This window comes from Dermacentor andersoni, chromosome 9, assembly GCF_023375885.2.
Source record: "Dermacentor andersoni chromosome 9, qqDerAnde1_hic_scaffold, whole genome shotgun sequence".
In the NCBI taxonomy this organism is placed as follows: Eukaryota; Metazoa; Arthropoda; class Arachnida; order Ixodida; family Ixodidae; genus Dermacentor; species Dermacentor andersoni.
In genome coordinates, this window is record NC_092822.1 from 86409477 (window position 1) to 86436004 (window position 26528).

Here is a 26528-nt window from a genome sequence, read left to right on the forward strand (position 1 = left end):
CCTTATTGTGTATGGTATGCAGGAAGATACAGAAGAAAATACCGAATCTCTGGAACGCGTGGTGAATGAAAAGGTCATTAGGCATACCTTGAAGTTAGAAGCAGTGGCAATAGAACGCATCCACAGACTAGGCAAACCAATGGCAAACAAAACAAGACCAATAATCTTTAAGCTCCTAGACTTCCGAGACAAAACAACAATTTTGCGTAACTGTAAAAAACTCAAGGATACTGATTACGCCATCAGCGAAGACTTTTCACCGCGAGTTCGAAATATTAGGAAGAAGCTATGGCAATATGGAAAAGCAAGGAAGGAATCCGGTGATAAAGTGGCCTTGGTCTACGACAAACTAAAGATTAATAGTTGCCTTTATTCTTGGGACGAGGAAAATGATGAGGTAACCCCCATTACGTCCACTTCAAGCGATACAAAAAACCAGGACGTCGGTACGCGAACCTTGCGTCCCCGCCGCCCCTAACATCCAAAATAACGTTCGGTAATGTCAACGCTCGAAGTGTTAGTAGTAAGCTCGGACCCCTCGAATCAATGTTAATAGCTTTCAAACCGGAATTTATAGGCATAAGAGAGACTTGGCTAACCAAAGACGTCAAAGACTTCGAAATTACTCCCCCAAACTACGTCATTATTCGCAAAGATCGGCCAACACAAGGCGGTGGCGTTGCTATTTTGATAAAAAAGGAAATTCCGCACGTTAAGTTGCCTGACGTTGAGGGTGTTGAAGCTGTATTTTGCAAACTTTGCTTTGCCACTACCACCTTCATTGTTGGATGCATTTACCGTAGTCCTTCTACTGATTTGAATGTGTTGCAATCATTGCACGTGTATATGCAGCAGCATGTGAAGGGCACCAAGCTCATATTACTAGGCGACTTTAATCTCCCTGATATCAACTGGCACACACTGCATCACCGTTCACCTTGCGCAGATATTCTTTTCGACATTATGCTCTCTTTTAACCTAACCCAGATAATAACTGAACCTAGGCGTGTACAAGGATCCACTTCTAACATTTTAGACCGAGTATTTTTAAGCAATCATTTCCCCACCCATAACGCTAAATTCGAAGTCTCAACGGGCTTGTCAGATCACAAACTAGTATTGTGTGAGGTGCCGTATCAAGATTCGCTACCCTCTTCACAACCAACAAAAACGTACAAAGACTACAACAGAGCTGATGATACAAGCATCATTGATACACTGTCATTTCAACTATCGTCATTCAAACAACTCGCACATGATGGAAACACAGACACAGAAATTTTATGGCACGAATTTAAGTCCGTTGTGTCATATTGCATCAGTAACTACGTCCCCTTGAAAACTAAGAAAACTCATAAACATAATCCCTGGATAACTCGAACCGTTATTCATGCAAAAAGGAAAGTTCGCCGAATCAGAATAAATAAAAAATCCCATCCCTCACAACGAACTGCTCAACAATTAACTTACGCCGTGGACGATTTGAAAACAAAAATTAAGAAGGCCAAATCACACTACTTTACAAACACACTTCCTAACTTTATAAAGAATGCTCCCGAAAAATTCTGGCGTTATTTAAACCCTAAAAAACGAGACGAAAGAATGACATCTCCTGCGGATAACAAAAACGCTGCGACTTCTTTGAATAATTATTTCTGCTCTATTTTTACATCTGATAACGGAGAACTACCAGGAATAACCTCCGGCACTAGTGTGAAGATGGAACCATTAACTATAACAGAAACAGGAGTACTAAATCTTTTACTAAATCTCGACACAAAAAAAGGACCAGGGCCAGATAACATCCCTAACATATTCCTTCATCGATATGCCGAGTGGATGGCAAAATTCCTAATCCTCCTTTTTAACAAATCATTATCCACATGCACCCTTCCTACGGAATGGAAAACTGCCAAAATAACACCAATACACAAATCAGGAAATAAATCTGATCCTTCAAACTACAGACCCATATCATTAACCAGTACAGTATGCAAGTTATTAGAACATATTATTTTAAAACACGTAAATGCTTATCTAGAAGTAAACGATATCCTAACCCCTTGTCAGCATGGCTTTCGTAAAGGCCTTTCTACTATTACGCAATTAATTGAAAAACACATGACATATCCAAGAGCATTGATAACCAGAAACAAATAGACCTCATATTTTTAGACTTCTCGAAGGCATTTGACCGCGTGTCACACACTAAACTTCTTGCAAAGTTAGAACTAACTTTGGGAAGCAGCCCTATCCTTGATTGGATCAAAAACTATCTTAGTAATCGCACACAATTTGTTGAAATTAACAACGAGAGGTCCGCGACAACTAACGTTACATCAGGAGTACCCCAAGGAAGTGTCTTAGCCCCAGTGTTATTCTTAATCTTTATTAATGACTTACCCGCATGTGCTTCACAGAATATCAAACTTTTTGCAGATGACTGCGTTCTTTTCCAGGAAATTAACTGCCTCGATGACCATAGAACTTTAAATAACGCCATAACAGCAGTTTCCCAGTGGTGCAAGGACTGGCAGATGGATATCAATCTAAAAAAGTCCGTTCTATTATCTATAACCAGAAAAAAACATACATCAGCCTACCAGTACACCGTTAACAACATTCCTCTTGCATCTGTTCATGAGCATAAGTACCTTGGTGTGACACTAACATCTGACTTCAGGTGGGATTCTCACGTTAACAATATCACATCAACCGCAATAAGACAGCTATTCTTCATTAACAGACGCCTTAAACTAGCACCATCTGAGACAAAGTTACTCGCATATAAAACACTCATAAGACCAGTTCTAGAGTACGCCAACACCGTTTGGTTCCCGTTTACTAACAAACTGATTAAAAAACTTGAAGGGGTACAGCGAAAAGCGCTGAGATACATATATAATAAACACTCCATCACAGACTCACCAACATCATTACTGAAACGGGCAGAACTTCTAACCATGCATAACAGAGCCAAGCTTGCTAGACTAAAAATCATGTATCAGTTAATACACAATCAACTTAAACTCCCTATTATGAAATACATATCAACGTCATCGAATAGAATAACTCGTCGCAAACACACACACAAATTAAGCGAATTTCCATTCCGCACTGATATTTTCAAATACTCTTTTTTTCCAAGGGCGACACGCGAATGGAATAATCTTAGCACAAGTATCACTGACAGCTCATCCTTAGATACGTTTGGTACCCTGATTGCGGATCAACCATACGCATTGCAGCAATAATTCTTCACATTAATTACGTAGTTCCTTGTTGCCTTGTTATTTTAACGGTGTTTGTGCTTGACAATAATTACGGCAATGATGCATTACATTTCTTTTCTTGTTGGCATTATTGTAACCTTGATAGTTGCGTGACTGTTATTACCTCAATACTGACCTTGTAACTGGTTTCTGTAACTGCAATTATCTTTGTCATAACCTCTCCGTTCTATTTATTCTCTTGTATAATCACGTAATCAAATTGTTATATGCCCAAGTTTTTTATTGTATAAGATTTAGTAAGTAACACCTTATACCATGTTCCTATGTATAACATACAGCCCTTCCTGTTACAATCCCTGATGGGATTCACAGTATCAATAAATGAAATGAAATGAATGAAATGAAATATATCGGACAAACTGGGCGTTCCCTCAATGATCTGTACTGCGGTCCCATTTCATGCTTAATATAAGCTAATGACGCAAAATATTTTTTTCAGGACCGGCGTGACCCACGTTGAAGGGAAGTCCAGCGCAGCATGGTTTTTCTGCCGCAAACAATTTCTGGAAGTTTTTGTCAATTAGCTCTCTAGTCAACTTGGCGACGGGGAAACACACTGGTCTTTGCTGCATACCATTCAGAAACTGCAGCTTTATTCTCGACTCACAGTTTCACCAAGCGCCAACAGAACATTATTACAAAATATAAAGGGGTACGTATTCGAATTGCCCCCAAGAAAGGACAAGCATACCGCAGAGGAAAGCCAACAAAGTAAACGATGCACAATAAAAGCCAGTGAAAAGCAAAATTATATTCATAATGTAATGCACATAGCATATCCATGAAATCGTAATCAGTGCCAGATTTAGGCAGGATGAGGAAAAGGAGTTAAAGGTGAGGAGGTCAACCATACGTGCGTCAGATTCGCTACGCTACACAGGGGGAAGGGGAATTAAGGATGAAAAGAACGAGAGGAGAGGGAATGAGGAAAGTACTATAAATACAAAGACGTACGGTTACCCATCACGCCGTTCTAACAACCGATCACTGAGGCCAGTTGATTTTATGAAGTGTAGCTATTTTTGCGTCGCTGTTTAATCCTGGGAGGCTTGAGGCCATGGTGCAATTGTCTTTGTGTCTGACAATGGTCTGCTATTTAGTCGGTTTAACACACTAGAAACGCCGCATGCGATGTCATAATGATAATTAAAACACAACACGTTTTCGATCGTCGCTTCATAGTTGCATGAGTTCACCAACCGCTGAGCATGTATCAACAAGACGGCAAGCAGTCGCTGACCAGACGACGCTGTGCGGATGAACGTATCTTGAGGGGCATTCGGCCTTCCTATTGCATAAGGAGCCGTGGAGCTTCCATCTTGCTGCAAGGAAGTACTTAGGTACAGCATGAGCCTAGGCAGACGCTATCTTCACTCCATGGATTTGAGAACGGTGCTGGCCCTTCACTAATGAAGACTTTACGCTTCTCAAGAATTGACACGGGTGTCCACGAAGCGCAGTTACTACTTCTGCTGCCGGGTGTCGCTGCTCTTACTTTTATGGCGTTTGTTGTGTTTTAGTGTTGGTGGAAGAAAGCAGGCAAGAGACTGATAGAACCGGAGTCATTGCAAGCGTAGGTAACTGTACAATTTATTAATAGAGGTCTCAAATACAAAATCAAGATTAGATAGTTCAAAGGCTAAATGCCAATAGATGTAATAGAGCCAGAGTAGCTCAAACAGGCCAGCCGACAATTGTCCTGCACCTCATCATCATCATCACATCATCATCATCGTAGATTAGATCGACGCAGACGGTGAGCGGTGGTAGGTTCCAGAATAAGGTTGTTAGCCAACAAAAGCGGCACTTGGGCTCACGAGTATCGCAAAAGGACACGAGCCTCTTTGTCGTGTAGAATGTTTAAAGATTGACAGAAGAAAAAAAAAGCGCTTGCAGTTTTATTTATTTTTGTGTTATTTGGCCGTCCGGTCTGAAAAGGAAAGGCTACACACGATTATGACGCTGTCTTCGGTATAAAGCCCAAAAGGAGCAGAGGTAAGGGCCATAAATCCACTTTTATAAATCTGACGGCCAATTGGGGTGAAGGCACATCACTCAGATGACGCCGACAAGCCGTTTGCAGACCAGGGCATGTCCCTAGCAAGTGCTGCAGGTTTAGTTGATCATGTTCGACGAATGTGAGATGCCTCTAACCAGAACTGCTAACCGAACTAATGAAAACACCAGCTCAACAGGGATTCCGCGATGCCGTCTGTAGCTGCCTTCGTTGTGTGAAGCATTCGGTTTATCATATGCCCCAGGCGAGGTCGACAATGGCGTCAAGAACCTTCTGCAAGTGCACTATGGCGGCTGCGTTCTTCTCGGCATCGCAGGGTGTAGCCGCATCCTTGACGCAGGTCTTCAACATTTGTGCCCCTCTGCAGATACGAACATGGAAGAAAAGACGTAACAATTTGGTATATAAAATGACAAAATAGCCTTAAGCATGCCGCGTACTCTTAACCTCAGCTGATACTGAATATCACCGGTTCCAGGCAGCGTATACAGATCACTTTAACCGGTACGCATTGCGTATGCGATACAGCGTAAGGGGTATTTTTCTGAGTAAGAAAATTAAAGAATTTAGCCTTGTGTTGCAGGTTGTAAACAAAACGTGGAAGTACACGAAGAATGTCTGATTAGAAGCAGTCCGTGTACATGGAGTGCATGTTTTGGGATATTCCACCCCCCCCCCCCCCAAATATTTTGGCGTAAAACAGCCACTCTCAGCATAGTTCTGTGGCATAATGTGCAAGGAAAGCTTTATGGTTGTGGTAGCTGGCGAATAGCCGATGTCATCTTCATCAGCCTACTTTTATGTCCACTGCTGAACGAAAGCCTCTCCTAGCGATCTCCAATTAGCACTGTCTTGCACCAGCTGATTCCAACTCGCGCGCAAATTTCCTCATTTCACTGTTCCACCTAATTTTCTGCTTCCTCGACTGCGCTTCCCTTCCCTTGGCACCCATTACACGGCCTCCCCAGGTCCATTCTTTTTGTGTTAATGCGAACTTGTACATCGCCTGTGCCCGTTTGCTCTCTGATCCATACCGCTCTCTTGCTGTGTCTTAACGTTACGCTTAAATATTTTGTTGTTTAACTCAGTTGATTAATACAATTGTAATCGGCAATAAACTAGTGAGCTTGTGAAAGTGATGTTCGCCGTAGTGCTGTATCAGGGTATGTATGTTCCGATGAAGGCTCAGCGTTATCCTTTCTTTTGTGAGTCCTTTTCCTCAAGTAGCATCTCTTGTTCTTTTTTGGGGGGAGGAGGGAGGTTGGCAGCAGTCTTTTACCATTTATTGCACCATTCTCTCTCTCACACACACACACACACACACACACACACACACACACACACACACACACACACACACACACACACACACACACACACACACACACACACACACACACACACACACACACACACACACACACACACACACACACACACACACACACACACACACACACACACACACACACACACACACACACACACACACACACACACACACACACACACACACACACACACACACACACACACACACACACACACACACACACACACACACACACACACACACACACACACACACACACACACACACACACACACACACACACACACACACACACACACACACACACACACACACACACACACACACACACACACACACACACACACACACACACACACACACACACACACACACACACACACACACACACACACACACACACACACACACACACACACACACACACACACACACACACACACACACACACACACACACACACACACACACACACACACACACACACACACACACACACACACACACACACACACACACACACACACACACACACACACACACACACACACACACACACACACACACACACACACACACACACACACACACACACACACACACACACACACACACACACACACACACACACACACACACACACACACACACACACACACACACACACACACACACACACACACACACACACACACACACACACACACACACACACACACACACACACACACACACACACACACACACACACACACACACACACACACACACACACACACACACACACACACACACACATCATCATCATCATCATCATCAGCCTAGTTACGCCCACTGCAGGGCAAAGGCCTCTCCCATAGTTCTCCAACTACCCCGGTCATGTACTAATTGTGGCCATGTTGTCCCTGTAAACGTCTTAATGTCATCCGCCCACCTAACTTTCTGCCGCCCCCTACTACGCTTTCCTTCCCTTGGAATCCAGTCCGTAACCCTTAATGACCATCGGTTATCTTCCCTCCTCATTACATGTCCGGGCCATGCCCATTTCTTTTTCTTGATTTCAACTAAGATGTCATTTACCCGCGTTTGTTCCCTCACCCAATCTGCTCTTTTCTTATCCCTTAACGTTACACCTATCATTCTTCTTTCCATGGCTCGTTGCGTCGTCCTCAATTTCAGCAGAACCCTTTTCGTATGCCTCCAGGTTTCTGCCCCGTAGGTGAGTACTGGTAAGACACAGCTGTTATACACTTTCCTCTTGAGGGATAGTGGCGACCTGCTGTTCATGACATGATAATATATATATATATATATATATATATATATATATATATATAGTAACATTGTACGAGTTTCAACTCACACAGTTAAAACACAAATGTTTTCGTGAGACAGGGCGCTAATAGAACATTTGGAAGACTCGTAAATTTATTAGTCATGAAATAGAAATAATTTATTTTAAAGCGGCAAAAAGCCTTGGCAAGTAGCACCGTGATGTCGGCAGGCTTCGTGAGGCCTTGAGGAAATTGAACCCCGGTTTTTATTTCGCCTGTGCTTGTGCCATGGCGAATGCCACCTTGTAACCATTGCGCTCTTGGACACCTTAAGAAAGACACGTCTGAAACACAATGTATGGGACTGACTGATCGGGTTTACCATCGCAAACGTCACGCGTACTACGAGCTAAATTTACATAAGTGCTCCGCCAACTATCATAATCATCATTATCATCATATTTTTATGTCCACTGCACGACGAAAGCCTCTGCAAGCGATCTCCAATTACCGCTGTCTAACGCTGGCTGATTACAATTAGCGCCTGCACATTTCGTAATTTCATCACCCCCCCCTAATTTTCTGCCATCTGCCACTCCCCTTTGCACCCGTTGTGTAACTCTAATGATCCACCGGTTAGCTACCCTGCCCATTTCATTGCCTGCCCAGCACCATTTCTTTTCTTAATGTGAACTAGAAGGTCGGCTATCGCCATTTGCTCTCTCATGCACACCATTGTCTTCCTGTCTCTTAATCTTGCGCCTAACCTTTCTTTATTCCTTCGCTGTTTGCCCGGTCACTAACTTGTTCTCAAACTTCTTAACCTCCAAGTTTCTGCCCGATATATTAGCACCGGTAGAATGCAGTGATTTTACACTTTTCTTTTCAGCGACAGTGGTACGCTTCGAGTAAGGATTTGTTAATGCTTGCGGTATTCACTCCAACCAATTTTATTTATCTGTAAATTTTGTTGTCTTTGTCAGCGTCCCTCGTCAATAATTGACCCAGATAATGTTACTCCAGTACAGACTCTAGAGGCTGACTGGCGATCATAAATTCTTGTTTTCTTGCCAGTTTATTGAACATTGTCTTTGTGTTTTAAAAATTTTCTTTAACCCAACTCACGCTTAAGATATCTGTGCGACAATGAACTCAATAAACAAGATGACAACCTAGTATTGCCGCTCATGTACCAAAATCTTTAGCGCAGCGAATGTATTTTTGGCCTTCGTCCAACCTATGATAGCGCTTCTGAAATCAGTAATGAAACCTACCACTTCCGCAGCAGTGGAAGGTCGCACACATTCAGGATAAGAGAGGCTGTGACACTTGGTAAGTAGACATGAGCCGTTGCGTCAGCGGACGGATTGTGAGGTGCCTACAAAATATTTAAGTACCCACACAGGAGCTTAAGGAACGGAAAATATTATGGCCATGAAAGTCCTTTGACTTCAAAGTTATTCTATATCGGGTGCACTCTGGGAAAATCATTCTTGCAATAGAGTTTGGTCTGGTATCCTGTAATTTTTTGCGAGAATTGCAGCCACATGAAGCCACCGCGCAGTGAAGGCAATGACAGCATAGAGGAAATATATTGTTCTTAGTAAAGTGCGAAAATTATTAGTAAAAATAAAGTGAATGTGGATGAAAGGACAACTTGTCGGAGGTAGGAGTCGAACCCACATCTTCCGCAGTACGAGAATGATTACTTGAAATTGAGTTATCGTTGTGGCTTCCCGTCGGCCACTTTCTTGAGTATTTGTGTGTGTCCAATATTTAATCCATGAGTGCGTTAGCAACCGCAGATTGCAACCACGACGACGGATGGGGAAGATAGGGGGAAGAGTACAGCCTCTGGCAGCGAGTAGGAGGAAAATAATCTGGTTGTCTTTGTTGGGAATTCAAACATTCGTAAAGTAAAACCGGTGGCAATAGAGAAGGTTGGTACAGGTGAGCCGGTCCAGATTGACTCATTTCCAGGGAAATTGATTAGGGAAGTTACAGCGAAAGCCAAGCTACACATGTGGAACACAATGAAGGATAGGCACGTAGTGGCGATAACAGGTAGAGTCGTGGACGTACTGCCGGGACGATCGAGTGACAAGATTGGGGACTATTTGAAAAGACGTGCAGGTCGCAGTGTGCAAAGTGCCTCAGGTTGAAAGGCAGGGGGTATTTAATTTAAAGTACAGTGCTTGCAGTAAACAGGGAAATTTGGACGTTAGCTGAAGCAGCGAATTTCACGGTCATTTACATCAACCGAGAAGCGCAACTCAGCTAGATGCGAAGACGCTTTTGTGCTTGACGGGACACATTTTAGTGATAGTGGAGCACAAACCGGTTAGACGTGGATTCGCACCACGAACAGTAAGGTTTTTGGATGCCCAAGGCCGTCAGAAAAGCAGGATAAGTATTGAATGCAGCTACACATCAGCAAGGAGCAGAATTACACCACAAGAAGTCAAGGTGCACAAACGATATATGTATAGAGATGGTAAAATCTGTTAAATAAACGTGCAGAGTTGTCGCAAGTAGGAAAGATGGCTGCAAATCTCAACGCAGCTGAATGACGAGGCTATTATCATGTAGGTGTTTACCTAAACGCATCTACGTGATTTGAAGCAGCTGACTGTTATTGTCAATCTTGTATGGAATGGTGCAACAGCATGACTGGGTCAAGGAAAGGCGGAGGCGTAGGCATGCTAATTAGGCGAGGCATGAAGTGGCAAAGGGTAAAGGAACTTGTAAGGTGCCCTTATGTATCACTGACACATGGGAAGGCAAAAGAGACCTGGCCAGAGTAACTTACCTATGGAGAGGTAACGACAGCAGAGATAAAGAGTAAGGAAGTGGTTGGTTTGATTAGAAGCGGTATTAATGAGTTGAAGAAATGGAACAAGATGGTATCAGTAGGAGACATGAACGCGCACACGGAGTATTGAGAAGGACGTACTGATTACAACGATTCTCTACTAGACGATCTGTGCGACGAACCTTATAGTAGTTAATATGGAGAGCAAGTGCCACGGACAGGCAACGCGGCAATGCGAAATCAGGCAATCGTGTATCATATACTGCTTAGTCTCAGAAATGGTCTACGAATGACTAGACCAAATGATCATAGTTGAGCATGGAAAAGATAGCCTGGGAAGCGATCATAAACGCTTAACCTAAATGATTGAGAGAAATACTAAAGCAGAACACGAAGCAATGGCATCAGAATGTCTAAAAACAGTTGAAAAATAATTGACGAAGATCACAAGAAACATGGAAAAGAAAATGGAGGAGCGTTTCCTACAACAGTCTGGGAATATAAAGAACTGGTAGTTGTTATACAACTGTAGATAGGAGCGACACATAAAAAATTGTTGGATTGGAAAGTGGAAATAATTTAGCTGTTGGAGAAAGGCAACAAAGCCAGTTGTACAAGAGCTTAAGCAGGCATTTAGGGATCATCGAGAAGACAGCACATTGAGATTACAAGAAGAAGAGCTCGTCGATGGAAAAGATACTTAGAAAAGGATGGAGTGCCGAGTGAGCACGTGCAAAACAAAATTAGATGCTCAAGTGATAGTCAAGTGCACAACATTCGCAGAAGAGACAAAGGCGCAACAAAAAGATTCTTGAACCATTTAAGCGCAGCCGGAGCGCCAACTAAAAATTTGCAAAGGGCTATGAGGGATCAAGGAGGTAACATGTTCGAAGGTCGTGTCGGTCCTGTCGTTTGTGCTTCATCTTGAGTCCTGGTATTCTGCGCCTTGCCTTTACTAATTAAAGCATGGACCAACTAGCCCAAGCAAGAGTTTTACTCGAAGGAGACAATGCGCTTCGGTGCATCAGAGGCAATATTAGGGTCATTTTCGGCACGAAAGAAAGTGAAGTTCAGACTCAAACATCTTCAGCAACGAGAGACGAGCGTAATAAATCAAACTTTCGCACAAAAAGCTTTTACTCGAAAATCAAAAAATAGTAGAAGAAAATGTCCATAATAACGCACCTGCAGGACCCGATGAAATCCCTATACCGCAATGAAAAACCTCGGTCCAAAGAGCAAGGCACTCCTGACTTATGCAATAGAGTAAATTATTAAAACCAAGAATATTCCGATCAGGCGGCGTGAAAGCAAATGAACCTTATCCACAAAGGCAAAGGTGATAAGGACAAGACGAACTCGCACAAGCCGGTTCAGTAACGTCGGTAATGTAAAGAACGGCAATGCAAGCCATAAAATAGAACTGTCGAAGTGGTTGGGAAAAAGTGACGTACCGAGAGAACCACAGAATGGGTTCAAACAACGCAGACACTTAGATTAAATATTTTTCCAGTAAGTGCATATAAATTTGAGTAGCTCAGAATAGTCCTTTAATCTATCATTTTTAGATATTGAGGGAGCCTAGCACCACGCATACAGGACATTGTTAAAGGATATTCTCAAGCATGAAGGCATAGATAGCAATTTCGTGGTGCTGCTCAGGGAGATATATAGACACAACCGAGTACAGATAGTACCGGAAGGCCGAAGATATAATCAAATGGGGGAATTTTACCCAGGACTGGAGCAAGGATGTCCTCCGTCTCTATTCCTGTTCAGGCTTTCTCTTAAGGACCTAAAAATATGACTGTAAAACAGTTGGAGTTTGATTTACCCGACATGCATAGTGGGCAAATTGTACAACAAGACGTCCCCGGACTGATGTATGCAGACGACATAGTACTACAAGCGGACATAGCAAGAGGTTTATAGAGATCTGGGAATATGTGTGGGAACCCAGTGAGAAATCAAGGCCAGGGAAATTGGGCTTAGTGATCTTCAGTGAAGAGATGAGTAATTACATGGTGTCAAATAAACAGTAAGTCACACCCACAGTCAAGCGATATAAGTACCTCGGCGTATACATAAACGAAGAAAGACTTACTCAAGCACGCACCAAGATAACCTCAAAATAAATGGGAAACGAAATGCATCCTTAATGCAACATAGAGTACCTTGAGCTCAGAATAAATATGAGGTGGTGCGTGCAATCTGGAAAGGAGATAGCGATGGCAGCGCTGTGATTTCGAAATGCCATTCTGTGCTTAAAATCGAATATGTTAACGTAGTTGGAAGTTGGCCTGTTGGCTTTGGGAGCCCATGGTAAAAACACAATGAGGCAGTACAACGTAGCATGGGTTGCGATTCTTTTGGTCTGACATAAGTCATAGAAGTGAATAGTCAAATTAGTTTTGAAGAAGGACTCAGGAACCTGGATAAGAATTAAAAAACGACTAGTGCACAAGTAGCTGTACCTGAGAAGCGTGAACACAAAATGTAGCAACAGGTGGAGAAACTTGGCAACCATGTACAGTGCAATCGAACGTGTAAACAGACAACCAGGAGCGACATAAAAGAAAGTGAGAAAAGCTGAGACGGCAAATTAGATGCAATGAACGAAAACAAAAAGGACCTTTAATATGTACAAAAATGGTAAGAAATGAATGAGCAACCTCTGTGCGATAAAACGAAGGGCAGTGCCTTGCTATTTGAGGCTCAAGCTGGTTGCCTAACGACAAAATCATACCGGAGCAAAAATTCGCAACGAGATTATGCGCGTGTGTGCTTCATAAAAACGCGGAGACCACTCAGCGCATCCTAATGGAATGTAAAGAGATTCACGAAGTGAGAGCCGTTGGTAACGTACTCTTTCCAGAAGCGCTTGAATTTTAAGAAGACGGAAGCACCTATGGGTCAGCAGTAGACATAAGCAAAAGATGTTAGAGTATTGGTGGAAATGAAGCAGGGGAGAGCTTGATACGAGCGAATTCGTTACAGGAACAGGTAGTGGTGCAGTGCAGAGAGAGAAGTTTCGAGGAAGAGAAAAATAAATGATTCAACAGATTCATACAAAAATGCTAGAATGAAAATCACGGTAGCACACTTGATTTGCTCAAGCAGGTCATGGGACTATTTGTCACGGCTTTGTCTCAAAGGGATACTCATAAATCATGATCATGATCATTGGAACCGTGAGATAGTCTGTCGCTACACCACTTTAGTGCTGACTGCATTAATGTTGACGGCCTTACTTTAGACGGATTCAGCCATAAGTCTTTAGTGACAGGCTCATGATTACCCTCATTCGTCTCACTCATGTTATGAGAAAATCGCCACCGCCCTGTATATTTTAGGAACGTTGACTCATCAGCGTTAACGTTCACTCTTTAGTAAACAACGTCTCACTTTTGAATTAACATTGGTATGCCATATGATTCGGGCAAATACTTCGCTCACCTCCAATGTGTGTCCACCTGAGCCGCGAAGATATTTGAAGATTCTGCACGGCGATCACAAGTGCTTATGGCGGTCAGGTTCATGCATTCACGAAGTTGGACAACAGCTGGGTGATAAAAAATGCAGAAGGAAACTGTTATTCAAGACGGAAAAAGAACCACATTGGCCAAATGTTAACTCGCTGACTGAACCGCTGAGATTCCGGGCAGAAAATGCAATTGTGTTTTGTTTCAAATAGATGTTTCATCCACAGTGCGAAGCGTTGACGAATTTATACTACGTCGAATTCTGGAGTATACGGTGAGGCCCAGTTGCAGTTCTTACCTCTTTTTAGTAACTACTGGCGAGCTAACTCGAGATATATAATAACAGCTGGACCAAAAAATATGTGTGTATGTATGTATGTATGTATGTATGTATGTATGTATGTATGTATGTATGTATGTATGTATGTATGTATGTATGTATGTATGTATGTATGTATGTATGTATGTATGTATGTATGTATGTATGTATGTATGTATGTATGTATGCATGTATGTATGTATGTATGTAGGTATGTATGTATGTATGTATTTGTGTATGTATGTATTTGTATCAAAAATTGAAGCATATTTCATGTGCAATACAGAATGTGAGCAGTGAAAAAAATTGCTGCTTTTAGGCAGCTTGACGAAGTTCTCACCCCATGTCTCTTATTTCACAGACCTATTGAACGATACACCACGTGGTAGAATGAACACAATTCATTGAAATGGACAAATGTGCACACTATAATCACGTTGAACAGAAGTACAAAAGAAAATAAACGGTACAATAAATATCTGGTATATAACTTCAAATGATTAATTTCATGGAACAAAAGTAAAAATATTTCGTTTGTCTCAGCATATGAAACTATGCACACACAAATGCCATACAATGACATACACTATAAGATCAGTGCTACATATAATACTGCCTAAGTTGGTCGAGTGTGAAATATTCTGCATTTAATGCTTGATCATAAAAATTATTTAACGAAATATTTATTTAAATTTTGATGCAACATAACGTATCTTCACCATAATTACTTCTGCTGGGACGCACTTTACAACATTCGGAACTTTTATTCTTATAGGTGCGTGCATTTAGATTTCAGTCACCAAGAGTTCATGAATAATGAGTAGGTTTCTTCATTCAATATTGATGCGCATTAGTTGCATAACATGGCTTAAAATTATACAGATGGTCCAAACTAACTGGGTTGTACTTCTTAAGTAGTGGCAGAGCCGGTTGATCGGGAGCAGTGCATGTCACATTTATGTGTGTCTTGCACGCATGTACGTATGTATGTATGAATGAATCCAAACAAGGCAGAAGTTCAAAACAAAGTGGAGACTTGAAATAATGGGGAGTAGGCGAACCAACGTTTCGCAAACGCAGAAAACGAAGCCAATGTTTCGACAAGGCTACTTGTCCTCGTCAGGGCAGCAACTGTCCAGCTGATGCCCATGTCGAAACGTGGGCTTTAAGCGACATTCCTGGCTCAACTGCTCCCCTCCCCCTCGAATATACGTATGGTATGTTCTTATGTACGTGTTGTACGTACGTGTTCGTAAATGAATTACACGATGTTGTTAACATCGTTTCATCCCGTTACCCAAACTGCCCATTACTTTTGCTTGGTGATTTTAATATGCCAAACATAACCTGGTCTAACACTGTCCCCACGATACACCCACCTTCCACGCTAGCTAAAGAATTTTTAGAAATGTGCTCCGTTTTCTCTCTCGAGCAGCTTGTAACTGAACCGACTAGAACCATAGACTCTGCTGCTAATACCCTTGACCTTGTTCTCGCTTCACAGCCCGACCTAGTTTCCAACATCAATCACGTTCCAGGAATGAGCGACCACTCTTTACTCTTTTTTCACTTAAATCTCGCACAACCTAAACATACCAAAAGGACTGTAACCATCCGTAATTACAATAAAGCAGACTTTGACGCGATTAATAGAGAATTATGCTCATTCCTTGATGTTTTCCTCCAGGATTTCGACAGCCGTACAGTGGAAACTGGGCAATCTTCGCAGAAAAAGTTACTTACCTAACCAACAAGTACATTCCCATTCGCATCGTAACTAGCAAGTCAGACGCTCCCTGGTATAATGTTCATATAAAACGGTTATCAAATAAAAAGAGTCGATTGTACAGGTCGGCAAAGTTTTCCTCGAGTGAAGCTCGTTGGAGCGCCTACCGATTGGCTTCAAGCGAATATGTATCAGGGCTAAGAAACGCCAGAAACAATTTTTTATGTCACACGCTGCCGTCCATGTTAACAAATGATACCAAAAAATTCTGGCGCGTTATTAACCAAAAAGATGATCACACCATAACTCTTGTAGATAACTCTGGGTAGCAAACTGGACTCAGTCTAGTTAACCTCCCTGCCTTTCTGTCTTCCCTTCTCTCTCTCTCTCTCTCTCTGGGAATGCCATACCCTGTGATCATATCGCATCCGTCCTCAATGAAACATTTATCCAAAACTTTTCTGTAACCTGTAATGTTTCCCCACCCACTGCACCTTGTTATGATTACCAGGCTATGTTTCCAATTACAATTGAACCCTGTGGCATAGAAACCGTGATTAAATCATTGCGTCTCTCCTCTGCTCCTGGCCATGACCTAATTTCCGTGAAATTTTTGCACAGCACTGTTGTTTATTCATCTATTTTACTAGCAAAACTTTTTCAACAGTCGCTTGACACAGGATACCTGCCCCTTGATTGGAAAGTCGGTAAGGTGATTCCACTTTATAAATCAGGTGACAAGCATTCTCCTCTCAATTATCGGCCTATTTCACTAACCAGTATCCCATGCAAAATATTAGAACATATCCTATATTCACAGCTTGCTAACTTTCTTGAGTCAAATTCATTTTTTTCAAGTTCACAGCATGGCTTTCGAAAAACATATTCTTGTGAAACGCAGCTGGCTTCCTTCATACATAAGCTACACCTAATTCTTGATACTCGTTCAATGGCGGATTGCATTTTCCTAGACTACTCCAAACCTTTTGATAAAGTGTCTCACAAACTGCTACTTCACAAACTACAGCTCATGAACATTGACCCCAAACTTCTTGCTTGGATTGAGTGTTTCCTTAAAAACCGTTCACAATACGTGTCAGCTAATAATCTTAACTCTCACTCAAACCCTGTCCATTCCGGCGTCCCACAAGGCTCCGTCCTCGGGCCTCTTCTTTTTCTAATCTACATCGACGACTTGCCTTCTTCTGTTTCCTCTCATATCCATTTATTTGCGGATGACTGCGTAATCTTCAGGGAAATAACAAGCAGTGACGATGTAACCGCTCTTCAGACTGACCTGAACGCTATTTCATTGTGGTGTAAAACATGGCTAATGGAACTTAACATCACAAAATGCAAATCTCTTCGTGTATCAAGAACTTGCAACAGTATCCCCACTTATTCCTTAGATCATGTCCTCTTAGAATCGGTAGGCTCATACAAGTACCTTGGTGTACACATCACTTCCACTCTCACTTGGTCTGCACATATTACATACATAATTAACAATGCTAATCGTATGCTTGGCTACATCCGCCGCAACTTTTCTAAAGCGCCCTCTTCCCTTAAACTGCTGTTGTACAAAACATTAATACGTCCGAAACTAGAGTACGCCGCATCCATCTGGGACCCTCATCATGAAAACCTAATATATTCACTAGAAATGGTCAAAAATAACTCGGTTCGCTTCATTCTTTCAAACTATAACAGGACCGCTAGCATATCTTTAATGAAATCAAGCCTTAATCTACCATCCCTAGCCTCACGTCGCAAAGCGTTTCGTATCTGTCTGTTCCATAAGATGTTTCATCATCCACACTTGCGTAGCGAATTAATCCCTCCCCCACGTCACCTATCATCTCGATTAGATCATGCCTACAAGGTCGGTGTCCCATTTTGTAGAACTAACGCTTTCTTCCAGTCATTTATGCCTCGTACAGCAGCAGAGTGGAATCACCTTCCCGCACTGACAGCCACCATCAAAGATTATCAGCTTTTCAAGAACGCCTTAGCTAATATTGTGTGAGTAGACACACTTGTTAACTTTTATTGCAATAATCCTATTCCTTGTATCACATTTCCTATTTTTTCTTGTTTTGTATGCCTGTAACCACTCCCCTCTTCAATGCCAATGGCCCTGAGGGTACATGAAATAAATAAATAAATAAATAAATAAGTATGCATGTATGTATCTATGTAGGTATGTAAGTGTAGTGAGTGTATTCTGCACATTTTCCACAAATTGAACATTTTCCTTTGAAGTCGTCTGCGCAGGTAAAATTGATTTCTTCCTCTTACGAAGCTGATCCTTCTCTTTCATTACTTCTCTAGCCACTGAGTTTCTTGAGTCGCTTACTAGAACAGCCTGCAAGTGCACTTTTCATCAGAACAAATTTTAGAGAAATTCGCGCTCCTGACGCCACATTTGTCGCTCAAGCTAGCAGCGACAATGCTGTGTTGTCTCATTTGAAGCCTATGTACATACCCGCGCTAAATTATAGTCTTAGAATAACATGCATGTTGCAAAAGGAAGGAAACGAAGTTCACTCGTTGTTCGGTAAATGTCTGGTAATGTGGAACTTCGCGAGCAGCCTTCCTAGATGTCGAACCTTCTGCTAACCAAGATGGCCGATCTCCCTTTTGAAGTAGCGAAGGGAAAAAAAATATCACCAACAATTACGATAATCCCTAATCCGAAAATTGAGCGCAGCTCCGTACGCGTTTTTTTTTTTTTTTACATTTTGCAATATATTGAGGCAAAGAATTTGATACATGCATGTGGTACAGTCGGCAATCGTCGAAAATTCGGTCTGAGGTTCAATCGCGTCGGCTTTTATGCATGACTTGTCGAAGGTTTCAGCCTAATCGCTGGTGCTGCTTGGCTTTCAGAAAGCAATACACGATTTGCGTCGCGCATACAAACATATTACAAGACAATCGCAAACCGCGACAATCGAAACGACCCGCGAGCAAGACCAAACCAAGCAAACCAAATAAGCGCGAGCGAGAGCTGATGCGAGCAGACGATAGTACGAAACTAGTGGTCCGGCTGGCACCGGATGCGAGTACGCATCGAGCGGTAGGCCCGGTCCGCATGAAACCAGTTTCCCGCGCTCAAGTCACTGAAGAGGCTACTCTCATTGGTGTCCGCCGTTCGCGGATGGTGTTTTGTTTTTTTTTGTTTTTTTTTTGATCGCCGCTATACGTTCGCTCTTTCATTCCTCGCTGCTGTGGTCGTTCGTTCAGTCGCGCCGAAATATACGCCGGCGCTCGCCCCAGGTACAGGCGCTTAAATCTGCGCTCTAAGACAGCGTGAAGGACAGAATCAAAGCAGAGACGAAGTGCACAGAAGCATAGAGTTTCATACAATAATTAGTAGAGGAACTTCTGGGACTAGTGTCTATGGGAGCTGCAATTGTGGTGATTCAGCCAGCATGGAAATTATGAAAAGTACATTGATTTGCATAAACTTCATCCTTCCGGCTTCAAAATGGCTCTGCATCTTTGTAAATTCGTCATTTATAACGCACTACTGTGTATGTAATAATAAAATAGACATTAATAATACTGTCAGACGGCAGGATTCGAACACAGGACCTCTACCAAAGAGGACCGATCTTGAAATCATTACGGCACGGACGCGTGCATCGACACGTGGCATTGAACACCCTTATGAATGTCTTGCTGCAAGCCAGCCCGTTGAGACACTTGGCGAGTTTCAATATGTCCACCTCGACTTGTTCAGCAGCTGCAATTAGTAGCGATTGTGTGTGTTCGCTTAGTATTCTGCATTTAGAAAAGTATAGATTCCTTTGAAATTTAACGCAATGAAGACGGATAAAGCGTACATAAACAAAGCCACAAGAACGTTTGGATCTACAACTACGAATCCTTCTACCTTCCATCCTTCCCATGGTGGCTCAGTGATCGCAGCGCCAGAGTTTTTTCTAGTAATTATCGTATGAAACTCTATGCCCAGAGCTGTTCGCGGAACTTCGTCTCTGTTTTGATCCTGCCCTTCTCGGTACTTTCCTCTCCGCTTTGGTCCTGTCCTTCGCACTCCTTCGTCTCTCATCTGGTCCGGTCCTTCGCGCTATTTTTATTCCCTTCGTCATGAACCAAGCACCCCAATTCAACACCACCCCTCTTCGACTGCAGGCGAATATAAGCTGCTCGCGTTAAGAGGAACGTAGGGTGGTGGGGCTGGTTGCTCAAGCCTTGCCACACTTTACTTCCAACTGTAGGCAGGCGTCCACCATTCTGGCTAAACAAAACTGTGTGTGTTGTGAAGCGTGAAATAGTTCATGTCTATTACTCAACCTGCGAAGGTGCATCTTGATGCGAAGTGCATTGTTATGTGACTGAGTCTTCATCAGATTACGAAGGGCATGAAAAGAAGATGCCAAACTGTAAATTCTTGAATTTTAAATTGTTCTCAGGAGGCACATACTGCAGCAAAGGTCGGCAAGTACCCTCATGAGTCGGCTCACTCAGGCTCAGACCAACCGTGAGTCCGAGCCCGAATGAGCCCGGCTGTTAGAATGTTTTGGAGCCTGAGTACGACAGACGAAAATTATTTAAAAATTTTGTTAGTCTGAGTCTGAATGAGGCCTTAAGCTAAAAAACATGTCATTTGCAACTCAGTCTGCATGAGTACTCTTTAAATCACATATGCAATTGAAGATCCCTTTTAAGGCAGAAGCCTCATATGTAATGCAGGCTCAAAATTTGACTGTCCGGCGTGAAGGCACCAAAGTTCACTATTCACGAAAATTCAGTGACTCAATATAGGGGATCCAACACTCGTCCTTTGGTGGGTGACTAGCCAAGGAACTTTGGTGCTGATTACGGCAATGGGAATTCAGGCGCAGTAAATTATAGGGTTAATTAAGCCACTTGAACCTACGACCTTTAGTTCTAATTGGGGAAAAGTTAACTAAGGCACACTTAATTAGAGTATATTATTTAGGCACTTGCACCGACGACCTTTGGTGGGAGTTGAACCCTTGATCTCTAAATTTTTTCCGGACTGTCCGCATCGTAGCCATACCTCCTGAGCCATACACTGCTTTCGCATGAACACAAGTAAAGATAAAACAAGTAACAGGAAGCAACAACGTATTCCAATGAGGATGTCAAAGTAATTCAATGAATGTCTCGTGAGCGCGCAGGCTTTCACCTTCTTCTTTAGCGTCTGCGAAAGTGGCTGTCAACTTTTATTGTCCTCTAACATAGCGTTTAAAACTAATTCTGATTATTACTACCTGCTCAGTGTCCCAACTGGACTAGCATACCGTCATCCATGGTTATGAGACGAGTTTCAGTGACTTCTGTTTCGAAATCATTACTATGTGTCTTCAGAAGAAAAAAAAAAGTATTTTGTGAGCACTTACACTGGCAGTTTTCGGCAGAAGTGATTTCATCACGAAGCACGTCATAGCCGCGCTCCATGCGAGCAAACTTCTTTTTTTTCGGCGTCTGTGCAGTTACCTTGAAAGTTTTTCTTGCAAAAGTTGTCCTCCAGAAAAGGGTCCGGATTGCTGTCAGTGGAGAGATGAAAAATACGTTTGCGCTGTGATTGTTCAATGTTTTCATTGTTTAGCCTCATTTCGTCCAGGCTGTGACCATGTTTCAGTACTGAGGACGGACTCGGCTCATGTCCCTTTTTCGTATAACTTTTGCAGAAAGAAACAAAGTGGATCAGAATAAGCATGCCTTTTAAGAACTTCGCTGCAATATGGCACTTCAGACAGATATTCTCAAACGTCAAGTTATTGAGTTTGTTTAAGTCTCCCTCAGTGGAGATTTTTACCAGAGCGCTTTCACCAGGCGGCGAGCTAGGCGTCCAGAAGTCATCTCTGGCAATATATGACTTTATTTCCCAATTCAGAAAGGATAAACTATGATTTAACTGATTTGTATGCACTGAGTGAAGTTTAATGTCAGGAATCTTTCAAATGTGCTTTTGCTTCTAAGAAAAGAAGAACATAAGTTTTACTACTGAACATATAGTGTGCCTAAAAGTCAATTGATGTTTGCGTAAGTACACGTCATTTGCAGCTTCAAAAACGGGAAAAAGTAACTATTTTCATTCATTGCGCATTATAGCCGTTTTCCTTTTTATAGTCGCTATTGGGCTGACAGCACACACGCGCTATCTGAAATTCGAGAGAAAGTGAAACATGTGAACACATCTTCAAGCAAAACGTGCAGGTACCTTTTTAGCGTCCAAATCGCGGCACTCTCGCCAGTTGCATAATGTTTTGCGCCATAATCGCCCAGTCGCAATAATACCCCAATAGATACAGCTACTATTACGCTCTTTACTGATCTCTCCACATTGATTCCGCCCTTCGCATTTATTAGACTTCACTTCATGTTGAAGAATACATGTCAGAACACAGAGGACCCCGCACGAAATGACCGAAACGAACATTGACTACGCTGTTGGTGTCTCTTCCATGAGCAGACAACATCCACCCCTAACTAATCAGCAGTAATGATTGCGTGCTGGTTTTGGCGGTATGAGCTAGTTATTTTGCGAAGAGAAGAAAGGCGATTGCTCCAAAGCCTCGTTTTCTTTTCACGCTCGTTTTAAGTGAATACCATTGAGCTAAATGACCTCCTTGCCAAGAGTAGACAACGACACTACATCCGTCAACTATCAAAGACTGCGAATGTTACAATCAGGCATCTGTTGAATGAATAAATGCGTTTGAAATGCATCACACTGTTAATGCTACAGATATGTGCAGTAACATAGAAAGGTTTAACAACAATTTCTGAGGCGTCGGTTCTAACTTTGACAGGCTGCAACAAACGGACACTGTGAAGGTGTTCAGGTTTGTAGGTGGCTTTTGAATTTTTATTGCGATAGCAATTATATGAACACACCAGGTGCATTTTTGCCGTCGCCGTCGCCGTGATGCTCTGTATCAAATTCAAGGGTGATAACACCGACATCGCACACCGTATGCTGTATGTTCGAGTGAAAGCACACCAGGGGATTGGATGATCGCTGATCAATATGGCGCGCACGAAGAAGGCAAGCGGAGAGCAAACGCACCTCTTCCGTCGTGCGAAAGACCTTGAAAGGCTCGAAGGGAGGGAGTGGGGGAGGCAGCGCTGTAGCGAGGGGAGCGGCTTCTACTCTGCCATAACTGCGTACTTTGCGCGGCCACGTGCTCTACCGAGCGCCGAGGCGATAGACAGCACGAAGATCGCTTCGCTCGCTGCTGCTGACGTGCCACACCAGCCTTCTGGCAGCGAGTGTCCGCGGTCATCGAGTGCGATGTGTCCATGTTTGCTTCTGCGTGCTGACACAATGCTTGGTAATTCAGTTAGTGAACAAATGTCTGCAATACGGCTGATAAAACTACTTTCCTTATTTCGCATAGCTGTTTACTAATTTGCCATCGCAATCGATGCTTCACCTTTTGGGCGAAACTGTGACGTTTCTTTTGTGAGTCTGTAGCACCCAGATTCGTATTAGAGCGGTTTTTGACGTGTTTAGTTCTTGCATTAGAGAAACTAAAACTAACCACTGACTTCGCGACTGATCAAAACTTGGGTTGCTTGACCTAGAACTGCCAAAACTAAAGCCCGTGTATGCAGGCATTATGTACTCCGTTCAAAGAAGTTGTTTTTGCCGTATAGCTCGGCGCGCTCTAAGTTAGGAAAAGCGATGAATCACTCAATTTTTTTAGTGGCTGCTCTGTAGGTGCCTTGGCTTCACATTATGCGCAGCAGCTTCGGCTCTCCGGTGCTCAGGTTGCGAATGGCAGTGTTTGATGATAATTTATTATCTAGTGATGTCCTGTACGTACATGTTTGCGGACTTTAAACGGCCGAAAATTGATAAAATATATAAAATGAAAGCATCAATGTCCCTCCTTATATGCACCGTATGTCTCAATAATCTCAATAAAAAGCGACCGAAAAAAGCAGCATTACAGCCGTTTTTGTTTTCAGCAAAAAAATAAACAAATTTCGCGTTATGTGGCAGAAAGTTGATAGAGGGAAACTGGGCTAAACCTAACCAAATAGGAGAATAAACGAAGAAACTGTTGATGGCCATCACAATGTATGCGCAACCTCCCTCTCGTCGTTGCCACATCGGCCAAACTTGCCGCTGTATCAACCACCGCCTCAGGAAGCATGATAATTTATGAAGGTAAGTGTAGACGGTGACTCAGCAGCGCATTGCCTCCGATGTGGTTGTCAGGCATTGTGTAACCACTACAACATAATACGGCGTTATGGGACTAAGCATGCATGTGAGACACATGAGGCTCACATGCGTGGCCATCGACGGGAAAGATGAGGCGCGCTGAACTCTGCCGTCAGTGTCACTCCTCTCCAAGGGATTCGTGTTTCTTTCACATGTCATTTGTGCTTTCTTGAGATTTTTAGTTTTCATATCACCCCTCGTTTCTTGTCGTTCACTTCAGCGTGGGCTCCTCTCCTCCTTTTCTTTTTCACGCACCAGTATATGTATTCCTGTGAGCCTAATAAATATCACTTGACACATAGTTGATAGTCAGCCTTCCGTCTGTGTGCTTCCCTTCATTCGCTTTCTTGCATTGTTTCTCTCTTTAACATCAATGCTTCCCATCCGGCCCAACATATACCCTCTTTGTGTATGGATGTACATAAGCTGCTTGTACCTCAGTGGTGAAACTCCGCGGAATTAAGACCATCAAGACGCTGATAATATTTAAAAAATTAAATCTGGAAGGCTTGTTTCGATATTCGCAGCTCAATAAACTAAAGTAAAGAAATCTATTTAATGGCTGGAAATTTTGATGACGATTCACGAAGCTTTCTTAAGTTTTCCAATTTTCACAGGCTGCTTCATATCTTCATGAAGCCTCCACAAGGTAGATTAAATGAGTAGGTAAGAAGCTCGCGCATGTATAAATGAGTGCGCATTAATTCTTCACACTGCCTTCGCACTAAGCACAGGAGCGCGCATTTGAAGCTGTGAAATTGGTTCATTGTCTCGAGAGACACGAACATTCTACAAAAAGGTCAACTTTGCAGTGAATACATTTCTAGTTGTTGCAACGCGGCGAACAAGAAAAAAAAAGAAACTACCCATATCTTACCTGAAACATAGGCTTGCCAGATAGTTGTCTTTTTCTTGGGCATTGTGTACAAGTGGATATAACCCGTATTTTTCGAGAAAACTCCAATAGCACCAAGTGGTGCCCATCTCGCAAATTTGTTCCACATCGCCACCTTTAAAGCAAGTTGATGCACATGTTAGAGTGTACGATGCAAGAAGCAACCTTGAACTTTGACACATAGGCTAACTCGATTTGTTGCATTCATATAAAAAAAAATTGCGTTTGCCACTTTGTCTTCTCTCAATTTTAGCAGTAGTTTACGCATGTGGTCGTGATTGTTTGCTATATTAGTTCACGTGCTTACTTGGCTATATTGGCAGAGAAAATAACTCTCATTTGCAATGATCTGCAGACATCTTGATGTCCACGTCGCGTCCCGTAATGTCATGCTATAATCTACCGCAGACGCCGGAAACAACTAGATGCCAATGTAGCCTCTACCATAGAACATACGGCAAGGGGGCACGGGTGAATGCAAATGGCCGTTGCCCGTCTGAAAAAGAAAGCAAATGGTACTACCCAGTGTTTTATGTTTAATCAGGACCATCCGCGAGGTTGCTTCAAAATACCACCAAAAGCAAAGCAACCCTAGGCTAATTTTTTGGGGGTAAAGCTGTCTTACCGAACCCGCTATAGATTTTGCTGGCCATTGCTGCTGGATGATGCGATCTTGCCGACAAGCCTACCCAAAGAAAAGAAAAGAAGGGATTGCGTGTCCGAAACGGAGTACGAACCTTGCTCTTCCAGCAACACAGTCCTACGCTCCAACTGTTGAGTCACATTATGGTTTTCCCTGTACGGTAGGGCACAATTACATGAGCCCAACACCAAGTAACGAGCATACAAACTACCGAGGGAGTCTCTGCCACTTGAACCGCAAAGCAGATAGGTTGAATATTCTCTTCTCATACCAACACAAATACACCTCTTCAGTACAATGTCGCGCGCGTCACGTCGCGTAGCATTCCAGCACGAAAGTACGTGAACACTGCGCCTGAATAGAGTAAGTATTGTGGGTAAATAAACGAGTCAAGAAAAACGATTCACCAAACAGCCGAGGTGCACGGGACAAAGAGAAAAAACACGTGGTGTTTTCTAGAAGAGGTGTGCCTTACCTTGGCCCACAACCACTGTCGCCAAAAGC

At 42.8% G+C, this 26528-nt stretch overlaps 1 protein-coding gene across 1 annotated transcript; it reads right to left on the reverse strand.

Annotated features, from left to right (window-relative positions):
- Window positions 1-4863: 4863 nt before the first annotated feature.
- On the reverse strand, window positions 4864-25533 carry LOC126528363 (uncharacterized). The gene is made up of 4 exons (XM_050176261.2): window positions 25364-25533; window positions 21650-21796; window positions 14186-14291; window positions 4864-5671 (listed from the first exon to the last, which is right to left on the reverse strand). Exons 1-4 carry the CDS (start codon window positions 25488-25490, stop codon window positions 5542-5544), a joined length of 510 nt encoding a protein of 169 aa, XP_050032218.1. The 5' UTR covers window positions 25491-25533; the 3' UTR covers window positions 4864-5541.
- Between the last annotated feature and the right edge of the window lie 995 nt (window positions 25534-26528).